The sequence below is a fragment of the Camelus bactrianus genome, chromosome 19 (assembly GCF_048773025.1).
Source record: "Camelus bactrianus isolate YW-2024 breed Bactrian camel chromosome 19, ASM4877302v1, whole genome shotgun sequence".
NCBI lineage: Eukaryota > Metazoa > Chordata > Mammalia > Artiodactyla > Camelidae > Camelus > Camelus bactrianus.
The window spans coordinates 32,323,833-32,348,241 of NC_133557.1; the positions used below are offsets into that span (position 1 = coordinate 32,323,833).

General features: G+C 56.9%; 1 protein-coding gene across 4 annotated transcripts in view; it reads right to left on the reverse strand.

The window, feature by feature from the left end:
• Window positions 1-798: 798 nt before the first annotated feature.
• Window positions 799-24,409, reverse strand: part of DIDO1 (death inducer-obliterator 1) — a 52,161-nt gene continuing 28,550 nt past the window's right edge. For 3 of the 4 annotated variants that reach the window (XM_074347584.1, XM_074347585.1, XM_074347583.1), the window contains exons 8-17: window positions 17,256-17,730; window positions 16,954-17,113; window positions 15,961-16,077; window positions 15,724-15,828; window positions 15,384-15,519; window positions 14,671-15,175; window positions 14,208-14,361; window positions 13,521-13,610; window positions 12,511-12,706; window positions 799-5,442 (exon numbers count right to left, since the gene is read on the reverse strand). In XM_074347584.1, coding sequence (XP_074203685.1) covers window positions 2,237-5,442; window positions 12,511-12,706; window positions 13,521-13,610; window positions 14,208-14,361; window positions 14,671-15,175; window positions 15,384-15,519; window positions 15,724-15,828; window positions 15,961-16,077; window positions 16,954-17,113; window positions 17,256-17,730 — 5,144 coding nt within the window. In that variant the 3' untranslated portion in view covers window positions 799-2,236. The remainder of the gene's footprint in view (window positions 5,443-12,510; window positions 12,707-13,520; window positions 13,611-14,207; window positions 14,362-14,670; window positions 15,176-15,383; window positions 15,520-15,723; window positions 15,829-15,960; window positions 16,078-16,953; window positions 17,114-17,255; window positions 17,731-24,409) is intronic. The other variant, XM_074347586.1, reaches the window with a different exon arrangement.

The following is a 24,409-nucleotide window of genomic DNA, read 5'->3' on the forward strand; positions in this document are numbered from 1 at the left end:
TCTCCGGGGAGCCCAGCGCAGGACAGTGGGTGACGTCGGTGAAGGGGGTCATGGGTGGAGCCGTCGGGGATAGTCCTGAAGGAGTGGGGGTGGGGGTGACGGGAGAGCCTGGCCGGGCGAGGGTTTTGTGGCGCGTGTACAGGATGGGCTCTGGGAGGACAGAGGATGTCTAGTCGCGGGCACACTTTCCCCGACTTTTTGGGGAAACTGCTGGAACAGCAGCCTGCAGCCAAAGGGCTCCCGCCTTTTGGGGCCGGCCCAGTGCCCAGCACTGCTTAGCGTCTGTCCTGCAGGATTCGGGCTTTGCTCCTTGAAGGAACTTCGGCTCCCAGCAGCTCTTGGTAGAGCGGTCTTCTCCGAGGTCAGGCTGGTGCGGGGTGACCACAGACAAGTGGCCGCCTCCTGGGACCCTTGCAGGTCACGGGGCACCCCTGACCTGACGCCTTCCTGAGACGCAGGGGCAGCGGCGGCCCCAGGCCAGGTCCCCCCCGTGGAACCTCCACTGTGTGACACGCACGTCCTGGGTTCTCCCCCGGTTTGCCGTGTGTGCAGCCAGGAAACCAGACGGTCGGTTTCGAACTCTCCACTGCCCAGGGGTCGAGCCTGTCTTGCCTGAGGAACATGTTTCTTGGCAGTTTCGGCTCACAGCGCCAGTACCGGGGGAGCCTGAGGTTGTCCTGAGGTGAAATGCTGGCACAAGGGTCACCAGGTGAGGGCCAGGTGCGCGGCTGACTTTCAAGGGCAAGGCCCACGCCCACCTTCCCCTCCAGCCGCCGAGTGAGGACACACGAGACAGAAAACCCTTGTAGACGTTTATTCTACTTCAAGTAACAAACCTATGAAGTCCATGTTTTAATGTACAGTGATATAATACTCTGCAATATAAAATACAATTTACAGAAATTTCTATCAAGTAAACCTAAAGAAACACACTTGATTTTTACATTTGTTGTGTTTAAATTAGAAAAATTTGTTTTATGTGTAAAAAAACCTTCACATCACATCAGCTGTTGGGACTTGACGCCACTTTGATGCAATTTAACCCACTGACTCTGATCTGTAACCAATTACCCCAAGTGGCTAATACGTTCTCCCTGCTCTCGTAACTCAAAATGTTTGTGCTAGAAAGTGAAAAATCTGTAGTGACGTACAATGGAACAGACTCCAAAGAGCAAATAAAATTCTCTAATTTTATATTTGCAAAAGTAAGTTTATGAAAATATAAAAAAATTATCAAAGTGAATTTGTACAGTCAAATAAATTAGCAAGGTTTTCTCTATTTCACACCCCAGAAGTACTTGGCAAACAGGACGAGCGGTGCGCTGCATTTCACAGCGAGCAGCTTTCCCGCCTGCCGTTCTTGAGCTGACAGCACTACCTCCCACTTCAGGCTTTATGCAGCTACCGTTCCACCTCAGTGCCGGACGCTGAAGTTTATCCCCTGACAAACACGACAGTCCGGAGCTAGGGCGCTCTCCCTGGGACACAGAGAGAAATGCTCAGACGGTGAAGTTCAGCAAACAGCATGTTCCTGATCATTCAAATCAAAGAACTCCCCCCTCCCCCACCGTTTAAAGTACACTTAATTGGTTTATTTTCTCACTTTCTTTAGGCTGGTAAAATTTAAACCTTTTTAAAATAAACTTATTTAAAATGTAACAATTTCTACTCAGATGTTGCTTTTAATTATGTTTTTGAAACCAAATGTGTAAGGCGATATATAAAAACTGAGCTTTTGCTCAGAAACGCGTTTGTTTCCTAGCTGAAATTTGTAATTCAAATTTCTTGACGACGAAAGACGTATGAGCGAGCTCTGCGTTTCTCGACCTTCCAGAGATGAGCTAACACCGCGCCCGCAGCCGGGCCCAGGCACGCAGCGCGCCCGCCGGGAGGCTGACAGCGGCCTCTGGGAGCAGAAACGCGGGTGAGGCGTCAGGAAAGGTATGGCTCTGAGGTCCATTCAAGTTCCCTTAAAATTTACAGGAGTCAAGTTATTAGAAAAGATAACTTTATAATCTGAAAAAGCAATATGCTTTTTGTAGACACTTTCCATTTCAGTAATTTTAAACGGAAAGGTTAAAAGTTCTTAGTTCTTTTTTAAAAAAGCGTCTGAATTGCAAAGGTGTGAAATTTTGTAAGAAACCATTATACACAAAAGTACAGTCATTTCTGGGGTCCAGAGCGTTCTGTTCTGCGCGAGTTGCGAGCGCTCTCGGCGCCCGCGCTGAGCCCGGGCCTAGGTCTGCGCGGCGGGCTCAGCGGCCCGCGGGGCCTCGGCGCGGGGGTCGCGGGCGCGCTCCTGGCTGCGGCTGCGACTGCGGCCCCTGCGCTCGCGGCCGCGCTCCCGATCACGGGCCTTGTCGCGGTCGCGCTCCCGGCTGCGGGACCTGTCCCGGTCGCGTCTGCGGTCGCGCTCTCGGTTCCGGCTCCGCTCGCGGCCGCGGTCCCACTCGCGCCCCTTGTCCCTGCCCGCGCTGCGCTCGCGGCCGCGGTCCCACTCGCGGCCGGCGTCCTTGTCGCGACCCCGGTCCCACTCGCGGCCGCGGTCCCAGTCCCGCTCGCGGCTCCAGGTCCGGCCGCGCTCCCGCTCCCAGGGCTTCCCGCGCTCGCGCTCCCGCCTGCGGTCCTCGAGGGCCCGGCCCGGCCGACTGTCCGGCAGCGGAGCCTCGGGCTCCTCCTGGGGCTTCTCCTTGGGCCCGGCCTCGAACCGCTCCCTCGGCCGCCCTTCGAACGCCTGGCCCCGGTACTCGTGGCCCTTGCCCTCGCGGAAGTCGGCCGCGGCCCACGGGCCGTCGGCCTCAGGGCCCGGCCCCGGCGCACCGGCGGGCAGGGCGGGGGGCGGCCCGGCCTCGTCCCACCTGTCCTTCCGGTGCTGCGGCGGGTGGCTGGGCAGCTCCAGCAGCGGCCGGGGCCCGGGCTTCACGCCGGGGGCGGCCTGGCCCTGGAAGTGGAACCGCGGGGGCGCCGACTCACTCTTCTCAGGAAAAGGGGCAGACCCCCGTGGCCCCCCAAACTGGAGGGGTGCTGGTGCCCTCTGGTTGGCAAACCTGGGCGGTGAACTGACCCTCTGCTCCTCAAACTGCTGCGGCTGCATGCCTCTGGGTCCTGGCATGAAATTCGGTGCTTGGCCTCTGGGCCCTTCAAACTGATTGGGATGGGGACCCCGGGCAGCTTCGAACTGGCTCGGATGTGGCCCCCTTGGGCCCACAAAGTGGCCGGGGGGTGGTCCTCTCTGGCCTCCGAACTGAGAGGGAGGAGGGCCGCCCCGGGGTCCTTTAAACTGAGACAGCAGAGGTCTTCTTTGGCCTCCAAACTGGAAAGGGGCTGTGCCCCTGTTCCCCACAAACTGGGCTTGCTCTGGCCCTTCAAACTGAGCAGGAGGGCCTGCGGCCTCGCTGTACGGGGGGTCCTGGAGTTCCCTTTTCTCCCCGTGGGGGTCTTTGCGTTCTTCAAATGGAGGTGGTGCCGCCCCTCTGGGCCCACCAAGGTGAGAGGGGGAGGGGCCCCTGCTGTCCCCGTAGGGAGGTGGCCCATGTGGCCCTGAGAACAAGGAAGGGATGGGCCCCTTCTGGGGCCCGAATCTGGCTGGTGGGGGCCCTCCTCTTGGCCCGTCGTTACCAGAAATGATAGCCTCTTCTGAAAATGGAGGGGCTGGCCCCCGTGGTCCTGGGAAGCCGGGGCCATGAAGGCCCGACAGCCCGAAAGCGCGCGGTGCGGGCTCCCGCTGGCCCTGGAACTGGGGCAGAGGCGGCCCTCCTTTCGGGGCAGGTGTGGGGAACGCGCCGGCCCCCTCGCCAGGCCTGGGCTGTGGCTCTCTGTCTCCCTCAGAGTCAGCTGCCGGCGGGTCACTTTTCTCAGCAAACTGAGCGTTTCTTAGATCCTCATACGGGGAGGAGCCAAGAGGCCTTTCCTGAGAGTGTACTGAACTCGAGAAAGGATCCCTTCCCCCGGGGAGGTGGAAGCTCTGGCCCTCGCTCTGCGGGGGGAAGTGAGGCTGGAAGGAGGCGCCCGGGGGCGTGGGCAGCAGCACCTTGCGGGCCGGCCGGGCCACGCTGTCGCCCCCAGCCGTGGGCTGCGCGCTCTCGGTGGGCTGCGGGCCCGGACTGTCTGAGTGCTCGCACGTGGGGCCGTCCTGCTTGGCTGGCAGCGGGGCCTCTCCGCCTGGAGCCCACGGCAGAGGGGCCAACTCCGGTTGCTCCTGGGCCGGCTCGGCCCCTCCGGGCGTTTCTCTGGCTGGTGGGGTGGCGGTGGGCTTCGGGGCAGCCTCGCTCTCGCTGTTCTCTGCGGCCAGCCGTCGGGCCTGCCGGGGGTCCCGGCTCTGCCGCGCCTCGGTGCTCGGGCCGGGCCCCTGGCTGGTGGAGGGGGGTGCGGCTGGCCGGCCCGCAGTCTGCTGCTCCTGCGCAAACAGCTGGGCCCTGGGCAGCGAGGCCTTCGGGGGCGGCGACATGAGGGCGTCCGACACGGAGAAGTGGGCCATGGAGGCCCCGACGGCGGCCCTCTGCTGCCGGAGAGCGGCCTCCTGCTCCTCCACTTGCCTTTTCTGCTCCTCGATCTGCTTGTTGAGCTCCTCTATCATCTTCTGCTGCTCAACCAGGGAGGGCGCCGAGGCATTCGCAGTGAAGCCCGCGGGCCTCTCCGCGCACCCGCCGTGTGCGTCCACACACATTCTGTTGGGCAGGTCGTCGATGGTCACTTTGGCTTCTTCTAAGATGGTCTCATCCTCTGGGTCGTAGGCCACCTCCTCCCGCTCCGCTGACTCCAAGGCATTCTCCGCGCCCAGCTGAGTGTCGAAGGCCCTCTCGGGACCATACTCCTCCTCGGGGTCGTACGGTCTGTCGTCCTCCTCTTCCTCCAGAGCTTTGTCTTTAGAGAACTGACCAAACTGCTGTACAATCGGATCCAGCAGAGGCGCTGCTGGCAGCCCCTCGGCCTTGGCCCTGGAGTCTTGGTGGGAGGCCGGGGCGGACTCGGCAGGCTCCTTGGTGGGCGGGTCAAACGACTTCTTCTTCCCAAAGAGAGTCTGCAGGATGTGTTCCAAAGGCGACGCCGTTTTTGAAGCAGAGGAAGCCACAGAGGAGGCGGCTGAGGTGACCGCCGCCGACGCAGGCGATGCTGTCAAGGAGCTGGTGGCTCCTGGTTTGAGGGATGACAGTACTTTTAACACCGAAGATGAAGCTGGCGCCCCTGATGCTTCTGGAAGAGGGGGCGGGGGTGGGGGAGACCCCGGGGGTGTGGTGCTGACAGCCGTGTCCCCAGAGCAGAGCTGGTACTTGGGGGGTTTCTTCTCAGGCAGCAGGGCCGCGGGCACCTTGGGGTAGACGGGAACGTCTGTTTCCTCTTGTGTCTGGGGCCTCTTGTCTGCTTCGCCAGCACTTGTGGGACGTTTGATCTTCTGACAGATCACTAACCCAAGGATGATGTTTGGACGTGGTGTCTCAAGACCTGGAAAACAAAATGTTTGTGCAAATTTTAGTCTCAAGATTCAGCCTTTGTTCTTCAGAGGCAAACTTAATTAAGGGCAGCCTGGGGAATGTTTTCCTGGGGAGGAGGAAATTCTGTGGCAAAATAAGATAAAGTGCTTGAAGAGCTTATTGCAAAAGACTCAGACTGCACCACGCGCCTGCCCAGCCTGATGGGGTCGCAGACCAGGAAACCCAGGGCCCAGTGCGGGCGTCAGCTCGCCCCGGCGGCTACAGTGGTTACAGAGTTTAAGTCACACACGACGCTGACACAGACGTGCGGCGGCGGAGGTGGGGACGGCCGCTAGGCAAGTGCTCCAGAGGGAGGTCTGGACTTAACAAGATCCAAGTGCGTTCTTTCATTTGCCTCTTGCTACAAACCAGGAAGGAAATACCCTCTTCTGATTTTACCTTATGAGCTGCGATACATAAGTTTAGCTATTTATACTCATATTAATCGTTTGGGACCAATCCCACAACTCAACTGTAATAATCAGTAAAATTACAGTGATCAATAGAGCACACACACCACCAGGTACGTTCCTTAGTCACTACTGTCACAATTACAATTAATGGGAAAAATGATGCTAACATGGCTAAAATAAATGTTCTTTTCGGTCTAGAAAGAAATCCAGTGATCATTTCCTTATCAAGAGCTATGTAATGCTCAGGTCTTTGTAAACAGAAGACATGGTCCTTAAAGAAAGCGCTAAGATGTTCAGAAGAGTGGCAGCAAAGAGCAGGCCACGTGGAGAACACGTTGGGAATTCCAGAGCATCGCACAGGCCTTAAAAATAATTCCTTATAAAAGCCTTAATCAAAATATTCTGAATTATGGTATATCATACCAGGAATGTCACTACCCCACCCCGACACTCAACACAAATCCAGAATACCAAAAGGGAAACAGGAAAACCCGTCACAAAACTGTAATTTAGGGAGAAATGATAAACACAGGACAGAAATTTTGTTTCAATAGCAGAAGATATTTAAAATTAATCAAATTGCATAAACTCAATTTACAGGTTATTTAAAACTACTGTGCATAAAGACAGCCACGTGTTCTTCTCACTAAGAGAGAAAAGCAGCGCTGTTTTCCGTATTCTTTCTCTGGTTTTAAGCTGATCACAAATCACTTCGAATAGCTGTTTCTGGACACTGTTACGTAGTTCTGAAACACGCCACCCTTCCTAAATTCCAGCAGAGAGAGGATGCTGAGCTGTGTGTGAGTGTGGTGGGTGTCCCATCCCACCGGAGGCCCAGGCACGCCAGGGTGGGCTGGCCCGGCCCAGCGCCTGCACACACATCGAGTGTCCCGCTACCCTCCCAACAGTGTCCGAAGGGCCCCCGTCTCACGGAAGGCGTCACAGCCCTGACGTTCGAAGGGCGAGATGACCACTGAGGCCGTCCTCTCCCTGCCCTCATGGTGCTAGCTAGCCATGCCGCAGGGAAGGAAGTGCTGGGCAGAGGAGGGAACAGAGACCGGAGGCCGGGCAGACTAGACTGAGCAGCGCATCCAAATGTTTCTGCTCAGCAGGCGTGAAAGGTAGCCTATCGAGTTCACTTTCTAATCAACACAAACTAGGATTGTTCTAACTTAAAACAGTATGTCTCTCTACAGCAGCTATCTACTGAGTCCCTTACAGCTTATTCAGAGCTACGTGGGTGCAGTCAATTGTTAAATCGGCTCTTGTGATCCTTCTGGACCAAGTGTCCCAGAGCTCGCAGAACAGGTTTGCGAGCCGAGACACAAGGCTCTCCCTGAGGAAGTGGGCGTCCAGGAAGAGAGAAGGAATGTGCGGTCGGGGAGGGCTGGGAGCCTTGGTGAAGGGGCCCTCGAGCAGCCCAGTGCCCACTTGTCCTCAACGCAGAAGGGCCAGGCCATCTCCTAAGAGCTAAACTTCTAAAGTGCCACCATTAGGGCTGGTGGCATGGCCCGAGCTTCACTGAATCACGGTCGAGTACACTGTATGTGACGGGTAAGTTGCTGGGTTAAATCCGGGGACACATGGTCTCTGGTCCTCGTGAGGTGTGCCACTCCAGCCACAACCCCCAACAGCTCAGCACGCTTACTGACGGCAACAACCCAGTCCAGGCTTGGCAGGCTTCCTCCGACTCTGCCCTTTGTCCTGTTCATTGCAGGTAAGGCTCCAAGTTACTTAATATGCACGTTTGTCCTGAAAACAGCACTCTCGGGGGACGGCCATCTAATCAAGCAGCTAGTTTTCTTAAACGCCCTGAGCTCTCCGCTGCCTTACCTGCACACTAGTCTCAAACTTCCAACTCCTCTTCCCCAAGACTGTCCATTTAAATCGGGCAGTTTCAAAATGCATGCCCATTTTGAAGCAGTTAAATCTCATCGGTTCACATATTCATGCTACGGTTGCATGAGTATCTGAAACTAACTAGCACCCTGGAAATAACCTGCACTCGTGGAAGAAACATCGCAACTCACTGAGCTACCCTGGTGGGGCCCTAGGCTCCACAAGGCCACAGGCAGACGTCTGGCAAGGCCACCCTGGGGCGGTGGCAGGGGGCCAGCCTGGGGCCTCTGCGGGCTCCCACTGTTGAGCAGGGCCCCAAAGAGGGACGCAGAAGCCGTGAACACGCTAGCTGCGTGTGGAGACTCAGGGCTCCGGCCAAGGGCATGGGGGCGGCTCTGGACTTGCTAAGTCCCCCCTTCTCCAGCTGCTAGAAGCAGGGCGCCCACTTACCCACCTCCCTGTGGGGGTTGCGGTGAGGCTTACAATTCACAAAGTCGATGAAAACTATGTGGGCTGGGTGTTGAAATGTCAGCGGCAGCTCAACGTGCCAGCCTCCATTTCCAGACAAGGAGTGTCGACAAGACAGCACAAGGTAGCTGGGGCCCCTGCCGGCCCCACCACGTGTGAGCGCAGACGTGTCCAATGTCCCGTATGGGTGAAATGAGCCTTTTCAGCTGCATGCAGGCCCCGAGTTTTCCCAGTGGTTACCACCAGACCACCCCTACAGAGGAAGAAAGGGATGAACCCCAGGACCAGGGCATCTGGGAAAGTGTGCTGATTTCCTGGGCCAAGACTGCAACCAGGATCTGTATCCAGGCATCAGCACAGGGCTGGAGAAATGGCCGAGCAGCAGCGCCCAGGGGCTCCCCATGCACCTCCAAAGTGACGCAGTGCGGGGGAAGGTTTAGTTTTCATTAATTTAAATAAACCAGCTGAAACCCAAAACTATCCAAATGATGCTCCTACCCCTAAATCTACCTGCACGCTCCACTATTCGTTATTTAAAATGAGAACCTTCTTATGGTCTGAACCGACAAACTTCCGCACCTGCGGGAACAGAACTGTGTTGGAGTTAGCAGCGACAGCCCTCAAGTATGATCTGGGGAGAGAGACTTGGGGGAGACAGGGAAGCACCTCCCACCCCAGCACGCATGCCCGCACACGCAGACCTCGCCCCTCCTGCCCCGAGACCTGCATACGGCAAGGGGTCCACGCCTCTCAGGGGAAGGACAGCGGCGTCCACCTCCGTCCAGGAGCCAGGGCAGTGCCCACTGGCCTTCACAGCCAGAAGCACAAGGCGTCGGCTTATGAAAAGCAAAGTGGGAGACGGTCCTCCATCACAGTGGACCTGGGACAGGGACCAAAACCTACCAAATGGTTCAGATTCAAACAAACAATGACCAGTTTCCATGAAATAATTTTATTGATTTCAAAGAAGAAAGACAAGCACATTCGATACCATTTTGACTTTGATGACAACACCTACACACAGGTCCACATGCACACGGGGACCGAAAACATGCTTACCTGACATTTCAAGTCACAGCAATTTCCAGCTAATCTGGAAAGCAGGTAACAGTGAGTGCAGAAAGAATACGCCACAGATTTAAGCTCTTCTAAGAAGATGGTCCCTGCACAGCAGCGCCTCAGAAGGCAGTGACCCTGCCCCCTGCGCAGCGCGGCCTACGCCTTAGACTTTGAGGGCATTCAGCAGGCTTTCCAGTCGGAGAAGCAGAGCCCCACCGATTCACTAGGGAGGGGTGGGGTGCTCAGGGCCAGCGTCCAGCCCGACGGGTCTTCCTTCCATGAGTAAGGCCCTAGGACATCGGACCAGCTGAGACCCCAAGTCCCCAGCAGTGCAGCTGTCAGCCCCCACGGCCCTGCGCTGAGCTCACGTCCAAAGTGGAAAAGACGGTCAGCTGGGTCAGGGGACCCAGGCTTTCCCCTGGCCTCTGAAGTAACACTGCCAGGCCTGTGACAGGACAGTGCCCTAGCCTTTCTGGGGGCAAGTCATAAAGACACAAGGACAGAAGGTCCCCCGAGCCTGAGCGGCTCTGGACGTGCGCTGAGCACAGAAGGGGACTGGGCTGGGGCTGGGGCTCCGCCTGGACATGGCTCCCTGCGCTGACCCGTGACAGCGCTGTGGAGACACTGACCGAGGGCAGCCCACGGGGGCTCCCTGGCTCAGGGCACGGTTTAAACACCTGTGTCTTCACCTGCTTCTCAAGTGTGACCCATTCTGTCCAATGTTCAGGAGGTGAGAGACACCAGTGAGATCTCACAGGTATAAAACGGTTTCCAGGCCCGGGGTGTGCTGGTCTCTCGCCTCTACGATCCGCTCTCTACTCCAGCGTGAGCATCTTCTCCTCCACACACTCCCACAGCGGCCAACCCGTCAGCCCCTCCAGTGGACTGCCAGCCCCTTGAAGCCAGAGCTCCATGCCTACTCAGGCCTGTGCCTTGTGCGCTGCACAGAGAACTGAGGGGAACAGAGGGTGTGGACCCTGGCAACACTTACTGGGCACGTGACCTCGGGCGAGAGACCGCCTTGGGCAGGGCAGGCTGCTCCCTCCTGCAGGGCTGCCGTGGGGGCAGGGCACTCCTGCCAGGCTGTGGGGCCAGTGCTTGCCGGGCAGCATGTGCTCAAACCCGCTGGCCACCTGGCCGAGGGATCCACCACCCTCAGGCTGGGCCAGTGCCTTCAAGGGTGCTGTGTGGAGATGGGAGACACACTCCCTGGCTCACCTTCCCCACGCACGCACACCACGAATCCAGGACACACGCCCAGCCTTGCACACGCTCATGCACTCACACGACACACACCCCACCCGGCCCAGACACCCAACACTTGTACCCAGGGGGCACCAAGTCACGCTGTAAGTATGTGAAGTGGTTCAGGCAGGTAACCTGGGTGGGGTCAAGGCTGGCGTACAAGTGTATAGAGAATACAGGTGTCAGCGTCAAACCCTGACAGCAAGAGGAGCAAACACACACCCACCAAGTCACACAAGCGCAGACTTGGAAACCCCTAAATTGGAAAACGTCTTTTAAAAGCTTATGGGAAAATTTCTGTATAATTGTGTATCTAAACACAATTTAGATTGTGTTCCTACTTCTTCCTACTTTATTTTAACGAAACCCATCTGTTCCTGATGGTGGATGAAAATTCGCAGGCTTTTGGAAGTGTCAGGCTCAGGAATGTGGGGGACGAGAGTGACGTCCACTCCACTGGTCACCGAGTGTGTCCAGGTGGTCAGCGCCCATCACGCCTGGCGGATGAGGCGAGTGTCCCTGCGCAGCCCTGTGTGTCACCCGGGCAGTGCCCCATGCGGCCCCTCCCCCACCAGCCGGGCCATTGCCCAGCAGTGCACCCACAACATGCCAGCTCCTGCTGCGGCTCCAGTGGGGGGATCTCCCTGGGTGGCCCCCTGGTCCCTCCTGTCCCCGCCTCATCAGGCCTGACCTTGTCTGACCCTCTCCCTGCAGGGCCTGGCGGGCCCCTGCTCACCTGGCAGGCTGCGCCAGGATGGAGTCTGCAGGTGCAGTGATGAAGGCACAGACAAGCTCAAGGTGCTCTCATCACCTCCCAGTTCCCGTCTCTGGACATCACAGTGTGTGCGTCCCAGGGGACCTACGCTCACCCTGGGTCTCCACACTGGCCGCTGCCCTCGTGACTGACCGGACGCTCTTCGCGGTGTCGGGAGGCGGCTCCGTCCTCACCGCTGGTGCTGTCAGGAGCAGGTGTCCAGGGGGCTGCCCGCCCAGAGCCTCCGCTGAGGCCCCTCTGTCACCCATTGGGTGGCACCTCCTGGCTGGGGTGTGGGGCATAGCGGTGCGCTTGGCTCCCAGGGCACTGGCATTAAAGTAACTGCGTGTGTCGCATGGTGAACACCGGACGTCGCGGGCATGAACAGCGCAGCCCCACACATGTTAAGAGTGTGTCGTGGTCGGGACCCGGGGGGGCACCTAGCTGGTTCAGGTGCCGCGTGCCTGAGCACATGCAGAGGACACGGAGCCGCTGGGCGTTGGCAGCGTGGGCGATGCTCTGGGCGGCAGCCCCTCTGCTAGAAGAACAGAACGCCTCCGAGAGCATCGCCCGCGAGTCAGACGCGCCTTCAGGGGTCGTCAGTCCTTGGGGCCGTGGAGACGCTTCCGCCTGGGCAGCTTTCCACGCAACTTAAATCGCATCGGCCTCTCCTGAGGGGCTGAGAGGAACTGGGCCCCCGGAGACCGCGTTCCCCCGGAGTCTCCCCCAGCCCCGGACAAGCCTGCGTGTGCTTTCAGGCTGACCCCTGAGTAAACCTTCGGAGTCAGTGCTTTCTAAGGAATGCGCAACTAGAAAGAGGCCTGCCAGAGAGAAGCTCTCGGGGGCAGGTGCAAGCGTGACTGTTGCTAGAACTCCTTTCTATTTCACTGCTGTTTCTTGCATCTCCTTGAAATGAACCCCCATGAAGAGGAGGAGGGAAGGCGGGGACCCGCCAGGCCTCACCTGTCCCTGCTCTGCTGTGTGTGAACTGAGGCTCCGACAGGCAGCTGGCCTGGATGCTGCGAGTCCTCCTGCCGCAGGGCACTTCTCTAAGACAGTCTATGCTGATAATGCGGGTGCTCTGGTGCCAGCCTCCAACGCCCCTGAAGCTGAGTTCTGTGGCTAACGCTGCTGCCCCCGAGCCCCAGTCCTGCCCCGAGTGCCGCGGCCGGGCCAGGCAGCAGGTCTGCCTGGTGGCACAGTCTGAGGACCCGGTGTCGCGGTGGGGGGGGACGTGAGGGACCAGAAAGTCAGTGCTTACCTGGCCCCTCAAAAGGCAAGAGCTTGGATGGGACGGGGTCCCTGGCGCTCAGCGGGATCAGGTAGAGGTCCTTGACGTGCCTGCTGTTGTTGGCGACCACGCCGAAGCGGCCGCGGCTGCTGAAATAGGAGTACAGAGAGATGTAGGCCACCTCCTCCTCCTCCGTCGCGGGGTGAAAGCGGATCAGACACAGCTCCTGCGGCAGACAGGACAGAGGGGCGCTGACTCGTGGCCGCTCTGCAGGCCCGGCTGGCACTCTGCGCTGAGCCCCAAAAGCAGCCCGGGGCGAGCGCGCCGGCGGGGCTTCTGGCTCTGGCTTTCACAGTCCTGCTGTTCAGCGCGTCCGAGTGACGGAGCGGTAAAGAGGACGCAGGCCCCAGTCTCTGGCCTGCGGGGTCTGGTCTTGGCCTTGGCAGGAACCCCTTTAAAATCACTTCTACTTATGGCCCCAGTGTCTTCAAAACCGAGCCTGCCTCGCAGAGTTCTCGCACGACCAGATGATCTATAAGGGTGTCTGATACAGAGCGAGTATGCGCCAGAGGCGTGGTGACCGACCCATGAGAGCCGTCTGCGACTCTAAACGGGAGGGCTGACCTCGAGGGGGAGGGTCATCGCCCTCCCGTGACCCCTGCGAAAACCGCAGCCCCACCCCCAAAGAGCACCGCACACATAGGCACAGCTGCGTGGAAGCCAGCAGGGTCACAGGAGCCTGAGGCCATCGGGAGCCCAGTCCCGCGCCCCAGCCAGGCTGTCTCCCGCCCCACCTCCACTTCAGCAGCCAGACACCACCAAGCGACAGTACTTCTACTAGCGCTGAACTGCACCGACATCACCAAACACACTCTCACACGGCTAGCCAGCGTTACACTCAATTTTAAAAGTTCACCAGGAAATACCTCAAAAGCTATAGACCTTTCAAGTACTGACGCATCAAGATGAGAAGGGAGAGAGAGAGCTGTGTGAACAGACCCCTCTTCCACGGGTGCAGAGGTTAGACTGTGAGCAGGTACCTTAGACACAGAGGACTTGAGTTTGCCGACATAATCCCAAACTGTCCTCGGGGCGATCCTTCCACCGATGTGAATCGTGTCGGGCAGGTCCTAAACAAAACGCACTTTTGAGCAAATGACCAATAAAACCGTGGCGTTCAGAGAGAGACTGACGCGGTCACTTCCAGGCACCAAGCTCCCCATGACTCACAAGCACTCACTCAGGAAACTATGGCTACTCCAGAAAGAACAGCAGTGGCCGCACTAACGCCACTGAGCTGGCGAGCACCAGGGCACAAGCGACCGGCCACAAGGCTGCTGCGATGCGCACCACCTGCTAGGCAGGACTGACGGCAGCCTTCTAGACCACGCACACCACGCAGGTCCTCTTGCCTGGTCACAGCGACGGCCGGGCCCTCGACACCCAGGGTGCGCAAGAGCCCCCGGGCAACAGAGGTAGGAGGAAGCCGAGCTTCAGCTTTTCAGGAAAGTCGAAAGGTCTGATTTCTCATCTGAATTTCTGCCACCGTCCTAACTGCTGGACCTGCCCACTCGGTCCCGCAGTCTCGACTCTGGCCTCTAGGGGCGCTCGTGCGTCCGCTCAGCGGGACGCTGGCACAAGGCCGATTCCGGCACCCAGATCAGAGTGTCTGTGAGAGACAGGTGCGCGCACACACATGCACACACGCACACACACTCGGTTCTAACCTCACTGAGATAATCAAAACATCCAGAGACAGGATACGCCTTTGTGACAAATTTTGCTACACTCTGCATGTTAATAAATCCTTTCCAAATGGTGCTGAGTCGAGACAAGAAGAGGCTTGTATCTCCTTCTGGAGGGGACCGTGACTCTGAGGTGCTGTAAAACAAAGCCAAGCAAATGAGCGAGTCTTCCTCTCTGCACAAAGGACTTCCAAAAGACTACGTATTTATAAAGCAAAGTGAATTCCTGCAAGGTTTGATAGATCACTTTATCAAATTAACTACTTTAATCGTGATGACTGAGATAACTAGGTATCCTAAAACTGAAGCTTTAAAAAAAGCCTGTATAAAACAGGAACACTGTATCTCTGGGGAGATCTCAGAGCTGAATCGCTCGTCAGCATGTCTTCTGTTCACCAGATATGGGACGCTGCCCAGCTCGCCAGGCCACACCCAGAGGCCGCACCTGACGCTCGGGGACGGAGTGACTGACAAGAGGTATCTGGGCTCCGGGGACGCGGATGGCTTGGCCAGGATGGACTTGGGCACTGTCACGGAGGCCACTGCAGGCTTCAGGATGTCTTGCCGGGGTTCCACCGGGGGGGCGCTGTCTGGGCGGGCTGCTGCAGGAGCTGAGACCGCGCACGGCCCGCCCGGGGCGGTTCTGGGGTCTCTGCCGGATACCGTGACCGTGGTGAGCACACCGCCACCACAGGAGGCAGGGCAGGGGGTGTCTCCCAGGGTGGAGGCCTCGGGGTGGCCATCCCCTGGAGGCGCTGGGAGCCACTCTCCCTGCAGGCCCGGCTCCGAGGTGCTGTCAGGCAGGGCCTCTGGAGCCGCCTCGCCAGCCGAGCTGAGGGCCGGCTCGGACGGAGCACTGGCGTGCTTGGGCTTGGGCTCCTCCTTCCCAGCAGAAGCGGACAGCCTTTGCTTCTTAGGGGCCGGCTCATCCTCGGCCACTGGAGCCTGGCCTGGAAAAAGAGGAGAGCTTTGGTGAGAAGTCCAACCCCTTCAAGGGCAAAGCCTGCCCGCGGGCAGACGACCTCTCCTAAAAAGCAGCACTGCAGAGGTGGGGGCTGACTCCATCAACTTCAGAAAACTAAATTAATTTTTAAAAATCGGCTCGGACATAACTGTCATAAGAAGACTCTCCAAAGTCTCACCCCAGGTCACACTCACCTGTGCAGATCTTACAGTTCAGGTCAAAGAGGTGCGCCCGGTGCTGGCTGGTCGTGTCCTTCAACATGCTGCTGAAGACGTCCAGGGGGGGCGCCGGGCTCCTCTCGGGGGCTGCCCGCGCCGACTCCTGCTGCTCCTAGAGCACCAGAGACAAGGCGGGTCACCCCGCCGCCGAGCCGGCAGCACATCGCGCAACACCGCGTGATGGGGGGGAGGGCTCTGAGCACACGTGCTCCGGAGTGCGACCGCGTGTGCTTGAGCTCAGGGTCTGCCCAGTAAAGATGTGGAATGGATTCGTTTTAGCCAATTCCTGTGAGCACTGGAAACCCCAAAGGCTCACCTCTGAGTCTGACACGGGTGGAGAATCCTCCAGGTCGGGGGCAGCCTCCTGTTTCGCAGCAGGCTTCTTACTTTCATTATGCAACTTAGTTCTGGACTCCATCACCTAAGAGGAAAAAGACAGACCCGAGCCCTAAGCCTTCTCTCGCAGGAGGACTTGCTCCCGCCACAGTCCACTGAGTCGCTTGCTTCCGGGGCCGCACATCCCACGCCTCGAGCCGCCGCCACCAGCACTCACAGATTTTGTCGGCCTCTCCTTCCACACAGAGAGCTCTTTAGATACGAGTTCCTCTGGCTTCATCCTCACAAGTTTTGCCAAGGAGATTTCTTCACGCAGAACACGGTGGAAGAGCCCCTACAAACAAGCATCTTTCGTTCAAAACGCTTCTCTGCAAGTTGGACCCTAAGCTACCAGAGACGACATGAAGAGAGACGACACGAGTCCTGGCCCGAAGGCCAGGGTGGGGGCCCGACCCCCTGTGAGTCAGCAGGGGCCCGGGGACCCAGGCTTGCAGGAACACGGTCAGCAGACATAGACACAGGGCCAGGGATGAAGGTGGGGGGCCAAAAGAGCCAACGTTAAGTCTGGGTGCGACCAGCTCCTAAGCACAGGCGGAGGCCAGGCCACACCGGGGTGGGGGATGGGGGCAGGAGGCAGAGCAGCCTCACTGGGCAAGTGGCTAATCTTTTCGAGCCTTTATATTCAGTGATGCCACTGGAACACACTGCTCGGCCACAGTGCCAGGGGACGTGGTGCGGGGTGAGGCCCTGCGGTGAGCACTTCTCATCACTCGCTGCTTGGCCAAGGAAGCCCAAACTGGCAGGCTCGCTCGGCTGACGGGGACCACAAGGAGGAAAAGGCTGTCAGAAGCCCAAGTGGGGCAATACCCACACGCTAGGCAGAGACATTCCTGGGGCCCACGAAACGACGGGAAAGTGATTTACAGCCATGTTTGACGAGACTGATCCAGTGGGATGACAAAGGACGTCAGGGAGCCGGCAAGGCCCCGGGGCTCCTGGGGAGGGTGGGCAGGATAAACGACCAGCCTCCACACCAATGACATGCAGCCCCTGGCACCCAGCAGAGGACAAACAGCTCTCAGCTTTCGCAGAAAGGACACAAATGCTTCTGCTTCCAACTGCTGCGTTTGGCTTATGACCGTGAGACGCAGCTCCGAGGAGCGAGGCCGCAGCCCAGCCGGGCCAGCAGCGCCCCAACAACCGCACACACCTGGTTCTTGGGGTCCTTGAGGTTGAACATGATGCTGCGGTACTTGCTCTTGTACCGGTTGTCTGTCACTCGGAACAAGTTAAACATCTCCTTCTCGATGTGCAGTGCAATTTTCCCAACCTCGTTTTCGGTCATGACTAGGTCATCACTGTCGCTGACTCTGGAGGAACAAGAGGCCCTGCGTGAGCTGCTGCACACAAGTGTGGTGTTTTTAAATAGGACAAAGGACAGCTAAGAAGCAGCCATAACTTAAATGGAAAACCTTCCACTTTAACAGGTAAGAACGGAGTAGAACAGCCCACCTTTTCCACAAAATCTCCTTCAAGGAGCGTCGTATGTTTTGCCGAATCTGTGAATTTGGCTGTGATGGGGCGGCGCTCGACGTGCCTAGACGTCCAGGGGCCGGGGAGGCCAGGGGGACAGCAGCGGCCCCAGGCTTCCTGGCTGCCCCCGCTGAAGCAGCAGAGCCGGGGAACTGTCTGGGGGCAGATGTGGCAGTGCTGGGCGCCAGCCCTGCAGGCTTGGTGGCAGGAGCACTGCCAGCAGGGGCGGCTGAGAGCCACCGCCTCTTGGGGCTGGCGCCCTTGAGGCCCAAGGGAAGCTTTCTGATGGCTGCTTTGCCCACTGCTGTGCCAGCAAAAGGAGGGGACTTCTTTGGGACGAGGTTTCTGGGTGAGGGCTGTTTGCCGCCCCCCAAGGAGCCCAGAGGACCCGTTCTCTTCGGCACCGCAGCCGCCACCACCGTCTTCTCCTCCGTGCGCCTGTCCTCCTTCCCTGCTGCAAAGGAGACAAGAAGGCTTGGTGAGGGCGCGGGGACCCCACACAGCACGCGCCCCAGACCAGCAAAGGCATCCCAGGCATCGCTTAGACAGGTTTGGAAGATTGTTAAAATAACCGCCAAATTCAGAAAAGGAGTGTGTGTAAAAAGGGCTACCAGCAACATTCATGATCGTGACCATACTTTGTCTCAGGAAGAAATGCTTTATTATTAAAACTTTTATTTCAACCAAATAACTCTTAATTATCAAAGGCTTGACTGAAATCATTAGCTAAGCTTGAAAACTGAAGGGATGAATTTCACATCTGCAATTTTTGGTAAACAGGAACTTAGAAAACCTTACCAAGATGGACCAAACAGACGCATTCTCTTTAAATGCACATTCACCCGCCTTGGGGACCCTGGGGTGTGAAAGGAGGAGCAACAGTCCACTCTCGGGGGGACCCCAAGAATGAGAGGCCCTCATTCTTTCAGATAAAAGCCAACTGGATGTGATGATGTCAGTAAAACAGAGGAAGCCGGTGGGGACCTGCAGCACCGGCCGTCAGGTACCCTACACTTTGGGGGAAAGTGGGTGACAGGAGTACAAAATGCTGTCCCCAGAGTTCCCGTTTACATCCCGTTAGTTGATCACTGGGTAAGACAGGCAGTCCGTTTAATCCCGACAAGGACTGGAGTCCAGAACTAAAACAAAACAGCACCACCGCCTCTCGCCCTGGGGCAGCCGGTGCTCTGCGGAGTGTGCGCCTCCCCGGGTCAGTCTGCTTCACTCTAAAACGGCAGACACAGTATCAAAACCCCGGCTTGCACAGGTTTTTAATGCCATGCCGGTACCTCCCACTGACAGACCGGATCACACTTGGTCCTGTACAGACCTTCAGAATGACGCTCTCAGAAGCAGGGAAGCTCTAAGGCCAGTGTTGCGACCCTCAGCCCCAAGGCTTGGCCCGAGCTGCTGGGGGCCGCGGGCAGCATGTGCACTGGTGGCCCCTGCTGACACACTGCACAGAAAGGCAGGGGTCCAGAGGGGTGAAACAGAGGAACTGGGGGTCCAGTCATGAGCGAGGGCAAGGAGGTTCAGTCCCACAGGACCAACAGAGAAACTGCCTCCCTAGAGCCGGCTTTTCTCACTAAGCCTCAAAATCCCCCAAAACCTAAACGGGAAACTTGACAGGTGCTCCAGCGGCCTTCGAACCTCCCGAGCTCAAAGCCGGTCAGTGCTAGGGCTTCCTGTAATTGTCCCAGCAGGCCAGGGATGGAGCCTGAAATCCTGGGGGGGGGGGGGGGGGGAGCTGAGCCCCGGCCAACAGGTATGGCCTGACCCCAAAACAGCTCCCCCGTGTTCACAGCCTGGGGCCCCGCGCTGCCAACGGCTGGCATGGCCATGCTGGCAGAAGGCCAGAGCGGCCGCCGAGGCACGGGTACTGGAAGGCCAGGGGCCTCACGCTTTTCCCAGCTTTACAGTCTGCACCAGCACCATACACATCCAGAGCTCGGGACGGCACTGCAAGCACTTCACCACCAGCTGACCCTGCGTCTCCTATTTCCACTTCACAGAGCCCCCAAGATCAAGTCCCCTTGCCCACGGTATCCCAACACTGGACCCCAGTGCTCGCAGGCATCCCCTGGGCCTGTGCTACCCCGTCCCCCTGCTGAGTGGCCCTGCCGATCAATATCCCCAGTCACCAACAGTCATGGCTCTAAAGGCCTCCTTCCCTTGGGAGCTGAATGTCTGAATAAAGCACAGAATGAGGATATGACAAAGTCCGACAAAGCAAAAACTAGGGACGTAACAGGAACTGAGACTAAGAACTACATTTCTACATGAATCATTTCGTCAGATCAAGTTTGTAAACCTAAGGAGGCACCGTCCTTCAGTGTATGTAGATTTATTTTTACCAACTTGGATCTGGCTAACGAGGTCCGCAGCATCAAACCCACGGGACCGCCAGAGTTCAGGTTATGTCAGATGGACAGAGGCCCCTTTCCTTGGGGAAGGGACGAGCGCAGGGGCACGGCAGGACGTGGTGCGAGACATGATCTCCAGCAGGGGATGAGGAGCAAACTTGTCCGGACTGCGATCAAGACCTAAAGCCAACCCAGTCAGTGTCTTATAGACACAAATCCTGCTGAGATGATTTTCATGGCGCACTTTTAAATAACTCTGCTTCCAGAATCCTCATCGAGGTGCCTGAGCATAAACACAAGATCCGTGATGGGCCACAGACCTTGCCATGCGACATCTACATGGTTTCAGGTGACATCCGCTCCCTAAGATCAATACTCCCGCAGGTCCAACTGGTGTGTGCTCACTCACTCAGGGACAACCCAAACCAGGAGATCACTTTCAGGACACTTCCAGTACATGTGATTAAAGCGACCTAATCCGAAACAGTGGTAACAGGAAATGGACGTCATCTCCTTAAAAAGCAGAGGATGGCTTTCCTTAAAAACTCAGTGCCTTTTTTAAAATATAAAATTAGTTTCTTCTAGCTTTTTAGTCAACTTTCCTTAACCCTTACCTACACCTCTGAGAGTATTTAAGTGTAATTAGGTAAATTAAAAAACCATTGGTAAAATGTTGAAACTGGTGGACAGCAACAGCAAGTTGGCCATGTCCCTCTTCTACTCTGAAGGAAAATGCTTAAAAACGGAAGTTACATTTGGTCCCATGGTGAGCTGGACGTGGGTTAGCTGCTGTGGAATGACAGTGACCACTGTGCAGGGCCAGTGTCTGACAGGGAGACAAATGTTGAGTAGAGCTAAAATCAAAACCACAAATTCTTCATCCAAATTCACTTGTTGTGTACAAATTCACAGAAGAGCAAGGGATAACTAACCAACCAGAAAAAAACGGTCCTAGGGAAGCAGCAGGCCAGCACGTTCGAGTGGCTTCAGGGTATAGCAGACTCCCCCAGGGATGCCGAACCCCTCGCTGGTCAGCAACCCCTAAGCTGCACACATGAAGCCCAGGAACTGCATGGTGGTCTCCCACCTGCACCTGCCCACCGGGCTGGACGCTGACTGCTTTCGGGAGTGTGTACCAATCTGCCCCTCCGGTGGCACAGCCTCCTTCAGTGTCTGCATCCTGGGGGCCTACTTGTGAGGAGGAAGAGGTGCCTGAGTTCCAGGCCCAGAGTTGTCCCGGGGCTCCAGAGGACCAGACCACTGCCACAGATGGAGATTTTCTGCTGAGTCTGGCAGTCTGTCCAGCTGCGGTGAAGCCTGGTGGAGCACTGAGCTGGTTCGTGTGCTCAGGGACCAGCAACACTCTAATTGGCCAATTTCCCAGTAAGCATGAAGCTCGGGGCCCTGTCACGCTGCAAAGAGCTGTGGCGCTGGGGCATCGCCGACCACTGGGTGGCACTGGTGGGCCTAAGCGGAGACGGGAGGACACGGGATGGGGGCCATGATGCTCGGGGAAGACAGCAGCTGTGCAGCCAGTGGCCCACGGGAAGTCACCCCAGGATGAGCAGCCCGCCCAGCGCCATGCTGCCCCTGCCAAGATGGTCCATGCAGATGGCTCCTCATGGGGGCTGGTGAGAAACCCTGAGTGACTGCAGACTGCTCTGCCTCTCGTCCTGCCCAGTTCACTCCCAAAATGCCCAGGCAGGCAGCTCTCTGTCACACTGACACCTGGGGTGGGCCCACTGCTTAAGAACGATCAGCTGTTGAAGGTAGGAAAGTCAGTGAGCCCCTGGAGAGGCAGCGAGCCCTCCACGGGGTGCAGGGAGGCATCCTGCAGGTCGCAGGTCAGAGTGGCCCCATGGGTCACCCTCTCTGGAGCCACCCCACTGCCACTGGGTCCCCAACCCACTCGGCACTAAGACCAGGCAGCTACTGCGGCAAGGACAGTGTCACGGGGACCGAGGGCTCAGAAGACGCACGTGGAGTGGCTGGGGGTGCTGCTGTGACATCAGCTATTGCCAGCTCAGCGGGACAGGGGCAGAGTGAAGCTCCCCATTTCAGCTGTTCCTTGACTGTCAAGATTTTTCTCAGTGTGAAAAATCAAGTAGCAAGAGAAAACCATTTTGCTCTTGTGCCTTTGCTTAAATATCCTGAAGTCAATCATTCTTCTAGAAGTACAGTACTGCTTGCTTTCACTTCAGAAAACACAGGCACTCCCCAAACGAGACTGGGGGTGGCCTGGGCTGCTCTTCAGCACTGGGGGGCTTTACGTAGGTCCACAGCAGACTGTCCTGCTTTGGGGCTACAAGTTTTTCAAGACTGATTTTTTTTCTTACTGGTGTCCAGTATTTGAGTGACCTACACCTTTTGAGAGGGGCAGAGAACTGTCCATAATAAACTTGCAAAAAGCAAGTACACACCTGGAGGCAAATTACCCTTCCTAGTTTTAACAGTGTGACATACAGTATTTTGAAAATTAAACCCAAACCTGATTTATGTTGGATTGGTAATACATGAAATGGTCAAGCCATCCTTCCACGGGAGCCCAAGAACGCAGCAGGACAGGATGGAGGCCACACAGGGAGGCAGGCATTTCGCCCTTCCTGTCTAGGCTACTGGGACCACGGGGACCAGGCCAGACTCCTTTGGGAGGAGAGATCTCTTGAGACCTGTCAACAGGCAGCCTCACCAGTTTGATGAGGCTACATTTTAACTGTTATTTGTGCCCAAATTGTCTACTTCAAGCAACATGATGGGGCGAGGGTGTGTTAAAGATTTCGTTTACCACCCCCCAGGCCGCAGTCCCAAAGGGCCAGGCTCAGCGGAGGGGCCTGCGGCTGGCGGCAGCCCGGGGCCCGGTGGGCTACGCAGCAGTTACCTGTGTGCGCTCCGTGCTGGCCGCCTCCGAGTGTGCGGCGATGCAAGTCGCCCAGCCTTCACTTACATGAGTCAAAGTGTAAAATGTCTTATCAATCTTCTACGTCTACTTCTTTAATTCTCAGAAGAATAGAACTACGTGCGTGGTGATGTGCAGCACACACAGGCAAGACTGTCCCCTCACAACTTCGCACAGCCCTGGAGCTCAGGAGCCGTGCGGGGGGCACACAGCAGCGTCTTCAGAGGGGACCCTGGGCCCAACAATGCCTCGGGGACTCTCCGTAAGCCCCGCTACAGCAGGTGCGGAGCCCCACAGGCTGCACGAAGGCACAGAGCAGCAGGAGGCGAGCAGGACCAGTGCTGTGGGGACCTCTAGCCCCACCCCCCGCAGTGGCTGCAGCTCTGAGTTAGGAGGTTAAAGTGCATGTACATGTGAAGCCTTTCCTGCCCTCATTTACTCAACAGCTGGATATTCTTTTTTAAGGTGTAGAAAGTAAACACTTAAAAATATCAAAGAACACCAGTGACAACCAAGGGAACTGCAGCCACGTGGGTAATAGTAAAGTCAGCTGCCACGGTGAATCCTTTACCGGGACAAGTTCCGGTCTTCCCTCCAACTGGGGGTAGGAAACCGGTTCAGATGTACAAAGGCTGCTTTGTCTCCCACATTTTTTTTGCCACTGACAATTCAGGAAGAGCAGATAAAAATGGCTCACACGACTGATAAAGTGCAACTCCCCCAAGCTGTGCCCTTCCCCTCCAACGTCCCTCACATCCCCGCGTGACTCTAGGAGACTTGTCTCCTCCCATGACGGCCTGTGGAATGTGCTCCTGGAGCCCACACCAGCTGTCCCCATGGAACCCGTGCCCCGGGACCCGCTTCACATGGCATGGGGACCAGTCTGCGTGGCACACACACGAGCCACTGGGAAATGCTTTTATCTGGGTAAGATGCTCAACACATTGCAGGATTTGGGTGTACAGTTCTGTCAGGGTTCCATTTTAATTCTCAAAACTAGATGAAACTGTTGAAGTCTCATTTTCCAGTCAAAATCCAGTGTTTTAAGTCACTTATGAGTCATTTAGGGAGTCCAAATACTAGTAGCTGTGCCTGACTCAGAATTCCACTTCTGAATTCTAATAAACCAGGGACAATTTAGAAAAATATTTTCAGCCCTCTTTATGCCTTGACAGTAATGAGAAATAAACAGTGAAATGAAGAATAAGTAGTAAGACTATAAAAACACAAAGGAACATACTGTGAAGAGAAATAAATAAAACAATTACAAGTTAAAGAAACTATACAGAAATTCTCAAAAACAATTTTTAAAAACTCACCAGAGAACAAGTGTAAGTTAACCCCTCACCCCGGGAACACAAAGGAGTTACCGACACTTTCATGGGAAAAGCAGGGAAGAGCTTCCATGCATAGCAAGGTCTTGCCTGCCATGGTCACTGAAAAGCAGCCCCTCCCCTTCCTGCAACCCAAGGCCAGTGCCAGGCCTGGGAGGAGCAAGGTCCAGAGCACCTCCTGGAGCAGGGAGCTGGCTGCCCAAGGATCCAACGCCTGACTGGACCCAGGTCAATGCAGAGCGTCTCCTCCTGAGAACCGTCCCCAGCATGACCTACACCCCAGATCTCATCCCTGCCCCCCCCCCCCACATTATGCTCTGCAGCCAGGGGTCCTGGTGGGGATGCAGGGCTCTGCCGAGTGTGCGCAAAGTGCCCCCTCCCACTGGCCTGTGGGGAGGGGCCCCTGCACCTGCGAGGTGACGGCCTGGGGCAGAGGGAGAGGCACTGCTACTCACCAAGGCTGCAGTCAGCGCTTTACCAGCGACCTTTACTCTCCTCCCAATCATCTTTTGGGAAGATGACATTTCTGGGATAACAAAA